Source organism: Panthera leo, chromosome A1 (genome assembly GCF_018350215.1).
Source record: "Panthera leo isolate Ple1 chromosome A1, P.leo_Ple1_pat1.1, whole genome shotgun sequence".
NCBI lineage: Eukaryota > Metazoa > Chordata > Mammalia > Carnivora > Felidae > Panthera > Panthera leo.
The window spans coordinates 235,077,529-235,094,662 of record NC_056679.1 but is presented as its reverse complement, the minus strand read 5'-3'; the positions used below and the strand labels follow the sequence as shown (position 1 = coordinate 235,094,662).

At 50.3% G+C, this 17,134-nt stretch overlaps 1 protein-coding gene across 1 annotated transcript in view; it reads left to right on the top strand.

The window, feature by feature from the left end:
- ADAMTS16 (ADAM metallopeptidase with thrombospondin type 1 motif 16) overlaps positions 1-17,134 on the top strand; it is a 158,144-nt gene that overhangs the window by 41,675 nt on the left and 99,335 nt on the right. Inside the window, exons 4-8 of the mRNA XM_042953519.1 lie at positions 3,897-4,155; positions 7,203-7,402; positions 8,727-8,810; positions 11,255-11,414; positions 12,494-12,599. Coding sequence (XP_042809453.1) covers positions 3,897-4,155; positions 7,203-7,402; positions 8,727-8,810; positions 11,255-11,414; positions 12,494-12,599 — 809 coding nt within the window. The remainder of the gene's footprint in view (positions 1-3,896; positions 4,156-7,202; positions 7,403-8,726; positions 8,811-11,254; positions 11,415-12,493; positions 12,600-17,134) is intronic.

Here is a 17,134-nt window from a genome sequence, read left to right as displayed (position 1 = left end):
AATTGGTGAGCTACGAAGTCCTGGCAGGCAGCTAGCCCGATCCCCACTTCTAGACGACAACGCAGCACAGAGAGGCTGAGTAAACCCTCGGAAGTCACACAGGTCGCATTATTGCCGTGGATGGTGAATGCCAGGGTGTGGGACTCAGCTGGGGCTCCAGGGACACCTACTGCGCATTCTCCAGGAGATGATGGTCTCTGAGGGGTGATTAGAAAAGACAAGGAGCAGTTCACATATCAGAGAAGGTTTCTTTAAGATGAAAACTGCATTCTTTTTTTTTTTTTAAGTTTGATACATGAACTGGTTACCTTCTAAAGTGTGGAAGAGCCGTTGGGTCGTGTTGAGCACATGCCGATTCCTCCTGCTGGTCCGGGTTTAATTTAAATGCAAACGCGATGTAAGCCCGCGGGCCTTGGCCGTTCTGCAGTCCCACGTTTGTCTATTCCTTGATAGAACTGTTAACTTCAGCAGGTGGAGGTCTAGAGGACACAGAGATTCCCAGGTCATTCCCAGAGAGCCCTGCGGGAGAGCTGCCTCCCCCTTGTGATGCAGGACAAAAATTCCAGGCATTTTTCCTTTCCACTGCCAGGTGGTACCTGGACCCGGGGGTCTACCCCCTACGGTGCTGATGGCTTCCTTGATAATTCACCCAGTGTACCCTCTCCCCCACCAGCAGGGACTCTAGGGCCAACGCTTAATCTCTGAATGTCCAGTCAGCTGGTCTCCCCTTTCCTTTTTCTCTCCCACCCCCAACCCTACTGTTCCCTAGAGTCCCGTCTGTCCCTTTACCCAAGATCTAAGAAGTGCTCCTGCCCCCCACCCCCGCCTGTCATCCCACAGTCCGCAGACTTCCAGGCTCCCACAGCAACCCCCCTAAATGAGACTCAGCCTCGGGCTCCTAAATCAGAGGCACACTGAGAACAGGGACGCGTGCATCAACCTCTTTGAGTACCTCATCAGCGTCCAGCTCGGTGTAGGAAATTATCAAAGTGACTTTGGGAAAAATCAGCCCGATTGTAAGGCTGGTGGTTTGGCATCAGAGAGTTCTAAGTGACAGCTGGACAGTTCTGCAGAGACAATTCATTGTCTTCTCAAATCAGGGCGATATTGAATAACATTTAGAAGGGGTGCAAAAAATTGTCTCTAACCCCATAATCCAGCAGTGCCACTGACTTACTTAAGAACATAAGTTTCTTACTTATGTAAGAAAACACACGGATTCTAAAAACTTGAGTGGTGCAGAAAGGTACGAAGATGCAAGCAGGGTCCCTCCTGCAGTCTTCTCCCCAAAGACAGCCGCCCACGGCCACCCACGATGGCTCTCACTTCTTCCAGGGAGGTTCTCTATGTGCAGACCATGCTTTTTAAAATGGACATGCTTGGGATCGCAGCATCTATTATACACTGTATAAATTCAATCCTTTTTGGAAACCCTCGAAGTATAAACTGTCGAAGCGCAGGTTCTGAACTGACTCTGATTTTGCTCAAATCCCAACTCTATTTCCTAGCCGGGTTGCCTTGGAAACAGAAGTGAACCACTGTAGTTCTCTGTCCTCACCCTTGAGAAGAGAGTAATACAATACCCCTAAAACAGAATTGCAGTCAGTGATGTAAATAAGGCATCATAAGGGCGCCTGAGTGGCTCAGTCCTTTAAGTGTTCAACTCTTGATTTCAGCTCAGGTCATGATCTCACGGTTCGTGGGATCGAGCCCCACATTGGGCTCTGTGCTGACAGCGTGGAGCCTGCTTCAGATTCTCTCCCTCCTTCTCCCTCTGTCCCTCCCAGCTTTCGTGCACTCACTCTCTCTCTCTCAAATAAGTAAACTTAAAAAAATTTCAATAAGGTATTATACAGAAGATGTTATCCACAGTCTCAGGAACTTGAGAAAAAATGTTTAATTATGTATAATAATTATGATTATCATCAGCACATAATTATCTGATCTTTTTTTAATCTTCTGTTCTCTTCAAATATACAAATATACTTTAAAAACATTACCCTGAGGGGCGCCTGGGTGGTTTGGTCGGTTAAGCGTCCGACTTCGGCTCAGGTCACGATCTGACGGGTCCATGAGTTCGAGCCCCGCGTCGGGCTCTGTGCTGACAGCTCAGAGCCTGGAGCCTGTTTCGGATTCTGTGTCTCCCTCTCTCTCTGCTCCTCCCCTGTTCATGCTCTGTCTCCCTCTGTCTCAAAAATAAATAAATGTTTAAAAAATTTTTAAAAAAAATTTAAAAAATTTATTTATTTTTTTTTTTTAATTTTTTTTTCAACGTTTTTTATTTTTTTTATTTTTGGGACAGAGAGAGACAGAGCATGAACGGGGGAGGGGCAGAGAGAGAGGGAGACACAGAATCGGAAACAGGCTCCAGGCTCCGAGCCATCAGCCCAGAGCCTGACGCGGGGCTCGAACTCACGGACCGCGAGATCGTGACCTGGCTGAAGTCGGATGCTTAACCGACTGCGCCACCCAGGCGCCCCAAAAATTAAAAAAATTAAAAAAAATAAAAGATAAAAACATTACCCTGAATTAATTGGTAAGCCTTTAAATGATTTATTTTTATTATTTTCTGTTTTGTGCTCTTACACACAATGCTGCACTTATACAGCCATATATATTGGTCCGTGTTGGGGAGGTGCCTATACGAAGCATTGGGAAGAATTCCAAAAGGCTAACTCCTTAGACCTGATGGCACATTTTCAGTGCTGGTGGACGTGGCGGGAAACCATGGCAGCCGCCTCCCGGCTCCGCCCCAGTGACCACTTTTCCAGAACCACACTTTGCCATGGATTCTCCAGCACTTGTTACTATCAGGTTTTAAAAATATCTGTCACTCTAGGGGCGCCTGGGTTGCTCAGTCGGTTAAGCATCCGACTTCGGCTCAGGTCTGATCTCACCGTTTGTGAGTTCGAGCCCCGCATCGGGCTCTGTGCTGACAGCTCGGAGCCTGGAGCTTGCTTCGGATTCTGTGCCTCCCTCTCTCTCTCTCTGCCCCTCCCCTGCTTATGTTCTGTCTCTCCCTCCTTCAAAAATAAAAACATTAAAAATTTTTTTAAAAATATTTGTCACTCTAAAAGGTGAAAAGCAGTCCCTCAATTTTGCCTCCTTTAGAATACTTTTAGTGTTTTTGAACACTACTTTTGCTCTACAGATGTCTCTTAGTGTTTTTTGAGTTAGATTTTTCCTATTTCCATAATACCTTGCTTAGAAAGGCCTTCCTGCTACCCTAAGTAAATTGTTTTGTGCTTTCCTCTGGATTAATTAAAAAAAAAATTTCTTTATGTTTATTTGAGAGATAGAAAGAGGGCATGAGTGGGGGAGGGGGAGAGAGAGAGGGAGACCCAGAATCCGAGGCAGGCTCCAGGCTCCGAGCCGTTAGCACAGAGCCCGATGCGGGGTTCGAACCCATGAACTGTGAGATCATGACCTGAGCTGAAGTCCGATGCTTAACCGGCTGAGCCCCCCAGGCGCCCCTCTTCTGGATTAATTTTAAGTTGCACGCTTCTACACCCAGTGTTACACCACGGTCAAGTTTGAAAGGAGTTCTGCAAATGACTGTTAGGCTTGCAATTTGATCTTCTTGTGTGGGACCCTCCCCCTCCAGCACCCACACTGACATCTGAGTCTGTGTTGTGCACGTGAGCTCTCTCCTCCGTGATCTGGGTTAAAGGAACCCCCGTTCGTGTGCTGGGAGCCCCCTGTGTTCCTGGACTCACGTCGTTGAGCTTGTACGAGGATGCGGATGGGAAGAGTTCAGGGTCTTTCCCGTCCTCGCCCTCAGCCACGGGGGAGGAACAGGTGCTTGGGAAGGAATGAGAAAGAAGTGATGCTGGCATCCCGGACGTCGTCTGGTCAGGAGGTGTAACCGCCCTTTCTTTCTTCCTCTCTGTTTCCAGTCGGGCATGATAAGAACACAAGAAGCCGATTACTTCCTGAAGCCGCTTCCTTCCCAGCTGGCGGGGACACCCGGGGACGCCGCCGGGGCTGGGCCCCCCTCCCACATACTGTACAAGAGATCCGCAGACGAGCGGGCTCCGGGGGCTCCCCAGGCGGTCGTGACCCAGAGGGATCGGGAACCGGGGACCCCGCACCTTCACGGCGGCTCGACCCTCCAGCACCCGCAAAAGCGGCATTTCTGTGGCAGACGCAAGAAATGTATGTAAGGGCGATTCTTTGCGTGCGTTTAACCTTTCGGGCATTTACGTGCACCCATGAAATGTTCAAATGTTCTTGCAAGTCGTCCGGCCGCGAGGTGGAATCAGTGGGCGATCCTCGCCGGACTTACGTGTTGGTTCCATCGTCTGTGTGTTCGTTTGCAAACGCCCCTCGTGGGGGACGGACAGATCGCGGTGGGTGTTTTTGTTCCCCAGACCTGTTCCCTGGGCAGGTGAGATGACGTACCGCCCAGAAATGCAGAATCCACTGGAAGTCTTCAAAGGGACCCCGGCATGTCTGCTCAGTAATTCTATGGTTTGGAGGTCTAGATTTATGAGAGCCCACATAGTTTTCTGCGAGGTAACTTATCTCCGTACACGTTTATATATTTTACGCCACCGCATCAAAGGGACAGGCTCCACGTGCCGTAATTTAGCTGTCGTTTATCACCAGCGTTTTGTGGAATCCTTTGTTGTGTGGTGAACGCTTCAGAGGTGATGTGATATTTGCACTTCACGTGGGAGCCTCTCGCAGTTCAGTGTTCTCTGGAATTGTCCTGGCTTCCCTCACCTTCCCCGCCAGCACCACTTTGTTAAACTTGCCCCCAGTGGGGCTCTGCGAAGCCCGTCTTCCCCTGCCGGTTTCTTTGGCTGCTGTGCCTGGCACCCTAAAACAGAGAGGGTCGCGCTGCAGGTGGAATAGTGTAGATGGCCCCAAATCACTTGGTTCTTACAGCGGCACAGAAAGTACCATTAAACTGTCAGCACCTGTGTATCATCTGGACCCCTATTATCCCACGAAGAAAAGCCTGATGCTCTGTTCAAGTGAGAAACTCAAGTCCAAATCACCTAAGTCGGTGGGCTCGGTCTGCAGGAAGAGTGGGTCTGGGGACAGCGAGAGGTGAACGGAGTCTGAGAACGTCGGGGAGACCGAGGTTGAGTGGTGTCAGAACAGGACGCACTTGTCAGCATCAGCTGCTCTGGCTGCGTAGACAGGGAGAAGCGGAGAGGGGGTGGGGGGGAGGTGGCAGGGGATGGGACCGGGCAGGGTCGGGACCAAGAGGTGGGCCTCAGGCACGGACAAGGTCAGAGCCAGAATTCGTGCCGGCAGGGCTCTGTCTGGGACGGATCCCGTGTCAGGGACAAAAAGCCAAGCGCCTGGATCCTGGCAGGGCTGTCCTTCCCTCTTCGACAGGCCACACTAGGGTTCAAAGCCGATGTTGTAGCGGGCCCTGAGAAAATCCAGCGGTGTGGACCCTGCTGAAATGAAGGGGGGTCATCAGAGCCCTGCAGGCCAGTGACGCCTAGGGCACAGCTCGGCACACAGTGAAGTCATCCTGTTTGCCGTGGCTGTGCCTGTGTGTGTGTGTGTGTATGCGTGTGCACCTGTGTGCTGCCTGGACGGGCTCTTCGGAATCTCGGGGGCGGGGGGTGATTGGGGCAGGGCAGTCAGTCATTTGGAAACACTGCACAAGAAGTTTTTTATCTGAAAAATGGGAGGGAAAAGTGGCTCTTGTTTTCATAACAGAACTAGAGACGCAGAGTGCCACAAAATGCCTCTTAGAAGACATTAGTGACCCTTGTGGTGCAGTTCGGTTTGCCAGATATTTCCATCCCTTCCCTGCTGGGCGCATGGCAGTTCCGTGAGCGCTTGGTGGCCGAGTGGCGGGCGGGCACAGGTGACACGCGTGGCTTCCGGGCTGAAGCATTTAATTCTCGGGACCTCCGCTGTCTGTGCCTGGATCTTTCCGTGTTGCTCATGGGGCTCTGGATGTGCTTGGAGGAGTCCCAGCCTTCTGGCTCAGTGGGGTTCACGTTTAATGAAGATTTTTCCCATTGGAGTCTCCGGCTCAGAAAATGGGAATTTTTTTGGCGCGTGTTTAGGCACCTGTGGGAAATGGCAATCGCAGGCAGATTGATTTGCTTAAAATCAATGGTGAGGATTAACCTTGTGCTCTGGGACCATGCTGCCCTGGGACCTTGTGCTCTGGGAGGGGCTGCGAGCAGGTTGCTCCGTGCCTCCCCTGTGCCTCGGTGGCCCGTCCCTACCCGGAGCCTATCTCTACGCCAGTAGAGAGAGCTCTGAGGGCGGAGTCAGGCCTCTCTAATTGCATCAGTGTCGGTGGCACGCGATTGGTGCTTTAAGAACTTTGCCAGAATCATTATTAGCTTCCACAGGGTTCATTTAGGTTTGAAAGTATCTTAGCAAAGAGAAAATATGCGCCAGATGTGGGTACCAGCCAAAAAAAATGGCATCTTCTGGCGGTGCGGTCCATGAACAGAGTTGGCATGGCTTTGAATCAGTGCCACCCATACATGTGGGTGTTTTGAAGTCCACTTTCATATGAAACGACTCTAACCACATTTTCTGGGGCGTCCACAAAGCTGACTCATTTTTAACATAGTGTTAGCTCCCTGATTATAAATGCCCAAACGATTTTTAAACGGTGCCAAGGGGACAGAGTGTATTTTGTCTTGTAATTAAGCGAGGTAAATATTTATGGTGCTTTCTAGGAAATTCGGCCCTGCCGTGGAGTAGATCTGTGTTACCAAGTTCATAAACCCATTTGAAACACGACAGACCAGTGACGCGTCCAGACTTGGGAATGACCTTTAAAAAGAGGCCATTAACATTTTTCAAATATGACAATGATGCAAGGCACTGCCTGGTAGCTATCGTTCCGCTTTGTGGTCTGTAAGTCTCCTGCGGAGCCCGTCTGACGCATCTTTACGCGAATGGTCTTTGAACATCGTGCTTCTAGAGACGAGCACGTGAAAGCCAAGGTGCCCTCTCTTTTTGTTTTAAGTCGGGGCAAAATTAGAGAGAGGTAAACCTAGCGATGGTTTCCATCACACCTAGGTTGTATGAACTTCACTTACATGCGAGTTTCACGTTAACGCCGGTTTTGTGTCACAAAGTCGTAAGGGTGACGTGGCTCACGTCGTGAACTTTCGTTGTGAAAACCCAGGGTGGGCATACCCAGTTCCACCGCTGGTTTGGGGTGACAACTTTTGCTTTCGTTTCTTCCCGGAACATTCCCTCCGTAGACATGCCCCAGCCTCCCGAGGGAGACCTTTTCGTCTTGCCCGACGAGTATGCGTCTTGCTGCAGGCACAAGCGCTCTCTTCTCAAGTCCCATAGGAACGAGGAGCTGAATGTGGAGACGCTGGTGGTGGTCGACAGGAAGATGACGCAGACGCACGGCCACGAGAACATCACCACCTACGTGCTGACGATACTCAACATGGTAGGAAGCGCCTTCTTGTCGAAGTCGTGTGTGATCCCACCTAATGGGCGTGGGTCTGTGTCTCAGGCACAAGAGATGGGTTTTATCTGTGATGAGCCCTTCACTCTTCACATGCTCTCGTCAAAGAGCCGTGTTCAGAACTCCAGAGAACAGACTGGCCCTCTCTGCGAGCGGGCAGCACGGTTTGAGGGGGCCAAGGTCTTCATTTACCAGAAATCTGTACGGGGACCCCGAGACAGTTCAGCGCAGTAAACCTGCCTGTCAGCATCGCGTGTGATTTTAGATGCCGGTATAGAAATGCCCATCTCTTTAGGAGCATTAGTGTTTAAGTATCGAATATGCATCATGTCATCTAGAGGCAGAAAAGCATCCAACCCCGTAGACTGCCATCCCGGGTAAACAGTCCCGTGTCCCAGATCGGCAGCTTGTTGTAACGAGGAGCAGCGACGAGAGGCATCTAAGCCCCACTTGGGTGGCGTAGACTCAGTGACATCTGGTTCACGGAAGACAAGATCTTGGGTCGCCTGAGTGTGTTTTGAAAATTAGTGGGGATGACGGTGTTTTGAAAACACGCCTTCTGTTCCAGCTCAGCGCGTGGGTATTCCTGCTAGCATCCCTTCTGGCCGCCCGCCCCACGTGGTTTCTCATCCCCCAGGGGATGGAGGGGGCAGTGGCATCGAGACACCTGCCACTGCGCGTCCAGGGGCTGAGGACGTCAGGGCTCTGGTTTGTGCCAACGTTGCTTCTGTTTTGTCGAGCCGTTCCGGTATTCTGCACGTCGGTGCCGAACCAGCTCGAGGGGCCCTCGCTCGTCACCCTGAACAGCCACCAACGTCTGCTGTTGTCGTACCCCTCGTGGGCACCTTTCCTCGGCCATTTTCTTTCCACACTTAGGCCTTCTCTTTCTTGGATCTTCTGGGTCTCTTCCCAAGCATTTCTCTTGGGAGCTCCTCCGGAGGCCCTCCCTGGGAAAGCAAGGGGAATGCATGCCCCAGCCGTCATCGCTAGAACGCTCTGTTGTGTCCACCTGAGAGCTTTTATCACCTCGGAGCCTCGTGGAACACCTCAGTGGTGTTCCATAAGAGGCAGAACCTGCCTCCCCAAACTTCAGCTCTTACTACCAGGCACTAATGATAAAGATTTAACGATTGGTCTGCCTGGCCATGAGAGATTTCTATACCTGTCTAGCAGTATAAGAAAGTCAGCATTGACTTTGACTGTGACTGTGTCACAAGACCACAGGGACCGGCCTTCTCCAGCAGGACTCTGGGGGCTGGGGGAACGTCACATGTGGGGACTGACGGGGAATGCCTGTCTTTTTCAGGTGTCTGCTTTGTTCAAAGATGGAACGATAGGAGGAAACATCAACATCGCAGTTGTAGGCCTGATTCTTCTAGAGGAAGACCAGGTATTCTGTCTTTGAAACCAGCTTCTTTTCTCCCAGAAAAATGAATGTAAAGCGATGCCCCATTTTCCTTAATGGGATCATTCTGTGGATTCCTGACTTTCCTTTCCCTCGGGAACAAAAAGCGTTTTGTGTCTCACGCAGTGAGTTTCTTATCAGTTCCCTTCATGATGATTTGAATTTTGTGTGCGTGCGCACGTGTGTGTCTGTGCACGTGGGTGTGCGTGTGAGTGCAGAGGTGGTAAGGACTGTTTTTAGGAGTCTTATTAGAAAAGTAGAACAGGAGAACTGCCTTAAATATATGGGTGGGAAACACTGGGGAGACAGTGGAAAGTGCGTCTTCAGCCACGTCCCCACCGTGAGCTTTTAGGGTCCCAGGTGGGACTGAGCCCTTTCTGCATGTTGCTAGAACACCAAAACCGCCCTCCCACCTGGCAGTGAGATCGTACTGTCGGCATTTTGTTTTACTCTGTCTCCTCCCAACTCCTCAGACTGACCGCGCTCACCCCCACTGCCTTGGGCCACCGGGTTGTATTTTCGTAGAGTCTGGATGTCAAGTGCATTTCTCTCTTGCATACAAACACCGAATTATGCCGGACCTTGGTCACAGTGGGTAAAAGTATCTCCTTTGCCTGCGTTCCAGAGTCCCTGTGTAAATGCACGGGTGGGCCCTTCAGTTCTCAGGGACGTTGCATATGAACGTTTTGTGGCACAGCTAATGGGGGTGTCTCAGCCTTCCAAGGCTCCCCCTTCTCCTTTGCTTCAGGCTGATGACGGACTCCGCCTAGGAGGAGAGAGCCCTGCACCTTGCTGCTATCTTAGCAGGGTCTCCTGGTAGCCCCAGTTTTCTTATTTATAAAACAAAGAATTTTTTTTAGATGAAACCTAAGACCATTCGTAAGACCTGAGATGCCTCCAGACTGTAAGCTTCTGGGGCATTTCTCCTGTTCTGGGCAGAGTGGGGGGCCTGCGTGGGCAAGCCTGTTTCTAGCCGGAATGGTCAGAAAGATACAACTGCATTGTCTTTGTGTGAGTGAGCATCTGGGGAGGGGGTGCAGAACTGGCGGGGCGTCTCAGGTGACAGGTTAATTATTCCTTGTATTAAATCGTTTTCACCTTGGACTTCATCCAAGCTGCAAAGAATAAGCGAGGTTATCTTTTGATCGTACACCTGTGTTAACTTTGATGCATGCAGTGTTCCTGGAAATCAGCGGCTGAAGAATGTGAGGCATGTCCCAGTGCTGGTACATACACAGCATTTAGCTTAGCTGGCTTTGACTCTCCGGAAAGACAAAATAAGCAAGGAAAGAGAAAACCTATTCAGTGACTGAGCGACACAGAATTTAACCCAATATCTAGTCATGAATGCTTCTCCCGAGTTGTCCTGGAACCGAGCTGTTTAACCTGGCTTTCTGTGACCGAGCCACAGGAAAAAAAACAGCATCCCAGTAAATAGTTCAAATAACTCCGTGCAGCCTTCTCTGGTGGTTCCTGCTGCACCCCCCGCCCCCAACCCTGATTTCTGAATTTCCCAAGCGTTCGGGTGGCCTTCACTCTAATATTTCACTGTCGCTCTGTGAGAACGTGGTGTATATGCGTAAGGTGGGATGTATCCTGCCCAGTTTCTTTCTAGTTCCAGTCTGTCTTCTAGAAATAGCGCTTTACCGGTTGACCGGACCTTCCTCATAAGCATGTTGCTTTGGTAGGGAAGTGACTTGATTTAACGCTGTAATAATAAATGGCTAAGAGTGAGTTATCAGTTGGAAATCCCACTCGCCCAACTTGGTTGTGAAATCAGCTGAGTGTTTTTCCGTGCATGTTCAGAGTCGCAGAGAAATGATTCTCTTGCCTGAGATAATTTTACAAGGTGTTTTACAAAGACTTTGATGCAGACGTTCACGCACAAAAGTAGTCTTTCTTGGGGCATTGAAAATGCATTCAGGGTCAGCTCAGTGCATCCCAGCCGGGTCTGTGCAGAACTACAGAAGGGAACAGAAGCGTCTGTCCAGAATCCATGCAGGTTTTTTTTTTAAATTTTTTTTTAGCATTTATTTACTTTTGAGACAGAGAGAGAGACAGGGCACGAGCAGGGGAAGGTCAGAGAGAGAGGGAGACACAGAATCCGAAACAGGCTCCAGGCTCTGAGCCGTCAGCCCAGAGCCCGACGCGGGGCTCGAACTCACAGACCACGAGATCGTGACCTGAGCAGAAGTCGGACGCCTAACCGACTGAGCCACCCAGGCACCCCTCCGTGCAGGTTTTATACAAGCCACCGGCCTTTGCATGTTAATCCATGAAACAGATGGATTAGCTTAGAGACCATCCCGATCCCTGTGTGTCTTTGAAATCTGAGTTAATGGTAGGCCGTTGTGATGGCGGAGGGGTAACAGGTGCGTTGAAAGGCGTTTTCTCTCTCTCCTCATGGGGTCTTGGTCTGTCTCCCGCAGCCGGGGCTTGTGATCAGCCACCACGCGGACCACACCTTAAGCAGCTTCTGCCAGTGGCAGTCTGGCTTGATGGGCAAAGACGGGACACGCCATGACCACGCCATCTTGCTGACCGGTCTGGACATATGTTCCTGGAAGAATGAGCCCTGTGACACCCTGGGTAAGACCCTCCTGTGGAGTCTGGAGGAACACGCAGGTGCCATACTGAGCCCGAGTGCAGAGAATAGATGTGCTGCCCTCTAGGCACTCTGGCCACGCATCAAAGTGTACGTTTATTCGCCAAGTGATTACTTCCTAAGGAAAAGTCCCTTACAGATTCAAGAACTCCTGTCTTTTCTTTCTAATTCTTCATTTCTTCCCGGGATCTTATTGAGATAGAACTCAGCAGAAAGAGGTTCATCGTGACTGCTCGTTCCTGAAAAGGCCTGCCGACAAGGCTGGCCTCTGAGAACCAGGGTTCCCACCACCGTGCTTGATGAGCTGGCCTGCTGTGTCTACACTGCTTGTCCAGATAACGGGGCTTGCACGGCATGTCTGCCTTCCTTCTGGGAGTCCGGAGTTTGGGTCCGTGTGCCAGGCTGGGGTGCTATGTGACGAGCCCCGGATAAAACCCCTGGGCCCTGGTCTCTGATGAGACAGCCACAGGTTGCTGGGGGGAATTAGGTGTGTCCTCTGTGGATCCACCGGGAGAGGGCTCTGGCAGCTCGTGCCTGGTTTCTGCCACACCTCTCCCCATGCACCTGTTCTCTTGGAAGATTTTGTTCTCATCCTTTGCTATCCGTATGAAACTATACCTGTGAGTATGACAAAGCCTGAGTCCTGTGAATTCCCCTGGCGAGTCCTTGAACCTGGGCTGGTCTTGGGGACCTCCTGATGCACCTACACCGTGTAGCACTTTTTTATTTGGGCTTTCTAGAACACAGACGTTTATAGACAAATGTAGAAATTCTCCTTCGCCTGCCGTGAATCCCCTTTTCTCCTTGGCCCCCATTGTCGTAACCTGGGATGTGAACACCACTTGGAGCCATGATTTGCTTTCCATGCGGAGAGAAGATCCCTCCCGCTCGCGTTGCCAAGACCCCTTAATGCGCTTGTCCAGGAGCGTCCCAGATTTCACCACACGCAGGCGCGAACCACACTTCTGGAAAGGACGGAGGACTCCTACACTTACACAATACACCCTCTTTGTTTGACTGCAACAGTGCTGCTGCATATTCCTTTGATGTCTGTGTCCCGCAGGATTTGCGCCCATCAGTGGAATGTGCAGTAAATACCGCAGCTGTACGATTAACGAAGACACAGGGCTTGGACTGGCCTTCACCATTGCCCATGAGTCCGGACACAAGTAAGTCACCCGTGTGGGAGAGTGAAACCCAGGCTGTCTTCCCTAGTGGACAATTGCCACAGAAACACTGATCGTTGGGTCAGGTCTGTAGGGGCCTCACATATAACCGGTGAGAATGTCACCGACAGGTGAGACGTGCTATCCCTTGGGTACTTGTTATGTTTCTGTTTTGGTGCCTGGCTGTGCACAGTCGAAAGCCGTGGAAATTCCCGCGTTCCGACCGTCCTTTCTCTGCTCTTCCTTTACGTCTCGTACATGCGTGCACGATTGCACACACTTGTATCAGCCCCCTCTCCTCCGTCTTGTTCTGAACTTGAGTCCCGTGCACGGCTCTCCTTCCCCGGTCGGTTCCTATTGGGGGCGATAGTGACGAGGCCTCGTATTATCAACTAGTTACCCTGGAGTTTTGCCTTCTTCCATCCCTTTTGTAACTTGCAGAGATGTTAGGTGATCAGTGCCCCAGGCAGAGTTTGGGGAGGGCAGCTCAGACCAGGCGTTGGAGCTGGTAGGAACTGGCCCTCTGCCCACATTCCCGTACGCCCAGCGTTGTCGGTTTTGAAACGGGACGGCGTCCGGAGTGAGTGGTGAGCCTGGGGCTTGGACAGACGGACGCCGCTGCTGGACGGCAGCACTTAGCAACAGCTGGCATCTTTCTGCACGAACATTTTACATTTGTTCCTGCACAACAAAACATTCCCATCAGTTACTTACAGAAACTGTCATTCGTAACTAAGGTTTCTTGGGCTAGTGATTCTGTAAACTGCCTCAGGTCAAGGCATCCCCGTGAGGGTTTTGTTCCTTTACCGAGGCCCATGTGCTGCACCTGCTGACTTCCTGCCCTTGTCCCCATTAGCGTGAGCACCGGCAGTGGGAACACAGGTGTCTTCCTGCTGCACGACGGCTCTCCCGGAACTTTCTCCCAGAAAATGCACAACCAGGAATTGTCATTTTTCTATTTTTTTTTTACGTTCACCCTGATTTTACTTGCAAATCACAAGATCTGCAAAAGGCGGTGTTTGTGATTCAGTTGTTGTAAAACTGACCCCTCCAACCCATGAGAGGCCATGCCGTCTCGACCTGTCCACAGCGTCTGTGTGTGTGTGTGTGTGTGTGTGTGTGTGCATGCGAATGCATGCACCTGTCTTTAGTGGACCCCCACGGAGCCCTGCACACTTGGCCATGTAAACTGATGACCTGAAAATGAAGCTTATATCCTGCTTCTGATCCCTTCACCATTATAGGTAATGATTGACTTTTTCAGTACCTGGAAAATTGCCCCTATATTTTATGAACCTTTCAGTTAAGTCATAATTGTGTTTTTAATAGACTGCTAGAGTTAAAACTTCAAAACTCTCATTATTTTAGCGAAATGAGGCTCTTGCTGTCCCCTGAACCATACCTGAATTTAATTAAACAGTCAAGGTAAGAAATATTTAAGTCAGCGAGGGCTGAGCGGCTCAGTATTAGATGAGCAGCCGAAGCACGCGCACTGGCAATGCCCGTAGATGCAGGTGGTGGGTCTCACAAAAGGTAAACTGGATCCATCTGAGACGCATCTTCAGTGTCAGCAGGGATCAGCATTTCCTTTTTTTTTTTCTTAGGAGTCAATTAATACCGCCTTTCATCACTAGCACCGGGTCAAGATGGAAAAAGTACTTTTTTTCCCAAACAAGATGAAAGCTTTTTAATTGCAAGTGGGACTCTGGATGGGAGGAGGGAGATGGGCTGTAGGCTTGGATGAAAGGGAGTCCCGCTCCTAATAGAATTAACCTCCAGGAAACTGTCAGCCCCTTCTGGAGCACTCGACATTTAGAGGACATCACACAAGAGACAGGAAGTGGGCGCTCTGAACTTTTCGTGTGGCCGGTGAACTAGCTTCTGATCACATTGAGGAAATAGGAAATACACCCAGGAGATGTGCAGGGGAGTTGTGTGTGCTGAGTGGCAAAACGAGGGACAGTGATAGGAACAGTGGTAACAATCACGGCAGTGGTAATGGTAGCACCTGCTGTTTGTAACACTTTTTGTGAAATCTGCAGAGCGGTTTCACATGCGGCTCCCACCGTGGAGACCACTGGGGAGGGGACGCTCCTGTCTCCGCTTCGCCAGCGTGGCAGGTAGATGATGCTGCGTGTTCAGCAACTGTGAATGGATGAATGGACAGAATGACTCAGGGAGGCACGAATAGACGAAGAGTATCTCAGATGAGTCATTTGCTGTGGTGACTACATCAAATGGGAAAGGGCACGGCAGGGCTCAATCTGACTCCGTGGATTTTCGTTAAACTGAAAATGTACACATTTATTCAGGTCATTTCTTTAGTAAGTATTACTCCATGGAGAAGAATTACAGCTTTGGTACGTGGATCCAACATCATAATGTAAAAAGCACGCTGAACTGTCAGCACAGAGCCAGACGTGGGGCTCGAACCCATAGACCGTAAGATCGTGACCTGAGCCGAATGAGCCACCCGGCCCCTCCCCCGCTTTTTTTTAGGACTTTTTAAAACATCCTGTTTTTACTTCTTCAGGTTTGTTTATACTCAGAGGACATCGCTGAGGTTGGAGGAGTGCTGTTTTCCATGCCTTTCAGCCAGATGGTCTAACCTCTAACTCCAAGAAAGATCTCAGTCACTGTCCAGCCCATTTTTCCTACTAAGTTCACTTATTTTCTTCAAAGAACATGTTCTGGATTATATCGAGGGATCTGTTCTATACACAGAAATGGCTAAGAACCTGTGTTTGGATTTGTGTTGGAAAGGGAGAGACAGACACAGCAACCAGAAGTGAGGGTGTGTGTTCTCCTTTAGGACGTGTGACTGAGTCGGGTTTGCTCCTAATCCATGGCGTAGAGTGAGTTTCCTGGTTAGATTCAATCACTTGGCATAGGACGTGTGGTTTGCTAGATGCAGGTGTCGAGAACTGGCACAGACACGTTGAGTGCTGAGCTACATGGTTTGGAGAATATGTCGCCTGAATGTCATGAATCCGTTTGGAAAATCCTCATGTACAAAGGAAGTCGTGCCATTTGAGGAGGAAGACCCTGGGCCTGGGATTCTGGATCCACTGGGTTTCTCCCACCTCCTGGCAGTGACCAGCATACATCGCACGGTCTTCTCTTACCTAGGTTTCCATCTGCAAAACCGAGAGAGTCTGTGAGATCCTTGGCACGCGTGTGCAGGTGCAGCTGAAGGTGTATTACATGATCTGAGCATCCCTAGCCTACAACACAGGCTTAAATGCTTAACTTGCATTATCATTTCAGACCATCGAGACGGTCCTCAAACATATTTGCTGTGCTTAGGAGTATTCGTGAGGGGCACCTGGGTGGCTCAGTCGGTTAAGCCTCTGACTCTTGGTTTTGGCTCAGGTCATGATCTCCTGGTTTCGTGAGTTTGAGCCCTGCATCGGGCACAGAGCCTGCTTGGGATTCTCTCTCTCTCTCTCTCTCTCTCTCTCTCTCTGTCTCTCTTCCCCTCTCCCACTCATGCTGTCTCTGTCTTTCTCAAAGCTAAATGTTGAAAAATTAAAAAAAGAAGAAGTGTTCACGAGCTATCGTTCTGTCGCCCGTCTTCTCCCGCATGTACTGACTTTCACTGGTCACAATGTCCACTCTGCCAGCAGAGCCTTGTGTAGGATTCCACGAAAAGACTGGTAATCCACGGCCTCCAAGAGTCTTAACAGAAAGGCAAAATAGACAAGGCGTGCAAGGGTCAGGCCACATGGGCTGTAGGCGTGGCAAGAGACCAAGTCAGGGAAGACCGGGGGAGTCGAAAGAGGCAGAATCGGCTCGCTACCACAATCCGCTCCAGCAGGCTTGGCTGGTGAGGTTAGATACCCTTTCGAGCATTTGATGGTGAGGTTGAAACCACCCCGAGTTGTGGCCGTGTGCTGTCATCAACCTGAGCCCTACCGCTGGGTCAGGGAGGCCCCGAAGATTCTGAGGGTTTGTAGAACATCAAGGCAACAGCTCCTTGAAGATCTCATCTGACCCAGTGATTGTCAGACTGTCCCCCAGGGAGCCCAGGAAGGCCAGAGGCTCATTTCTCACCAATTTTATCTATTGTTCTTCCTGAGACTTTTTTTGTTTCTGTATCCAAAGGGCGTTTGAAACCTATTGACCTTTGGCTGAACACGCACACACATGCGCACGCACACACACACACACATCATATGTATACAAGTAACATCTCGCTATTGAGCAATTTTACCAAGAACATTTGAATCCGGGAAGTGGGTCGAAGTTATGATTTTTCCTTGTGGTAGGTGTGGTACCAGATCTTCTGTGCAATTTAAGAGCCAGGTTTTATTACCCCCATTATATGGGTGAGGAAACTGAGGCTTGGTGACTTAAGTGATTTTCTTGAAATCCCAACGCTTGTGAATGTCAGGGCACAACCCTGATGGAGGCCTCCACCTCCACAGCCCACCTTCTTCTGGTTGTTTGATGCGCCCTGGCCCCTGAGACCCACCTGATGCCCCGTCCATGCCAACTCTTTCCGTCTTGTGTTGTGCTTCTTGAAAAGTCCACATCAG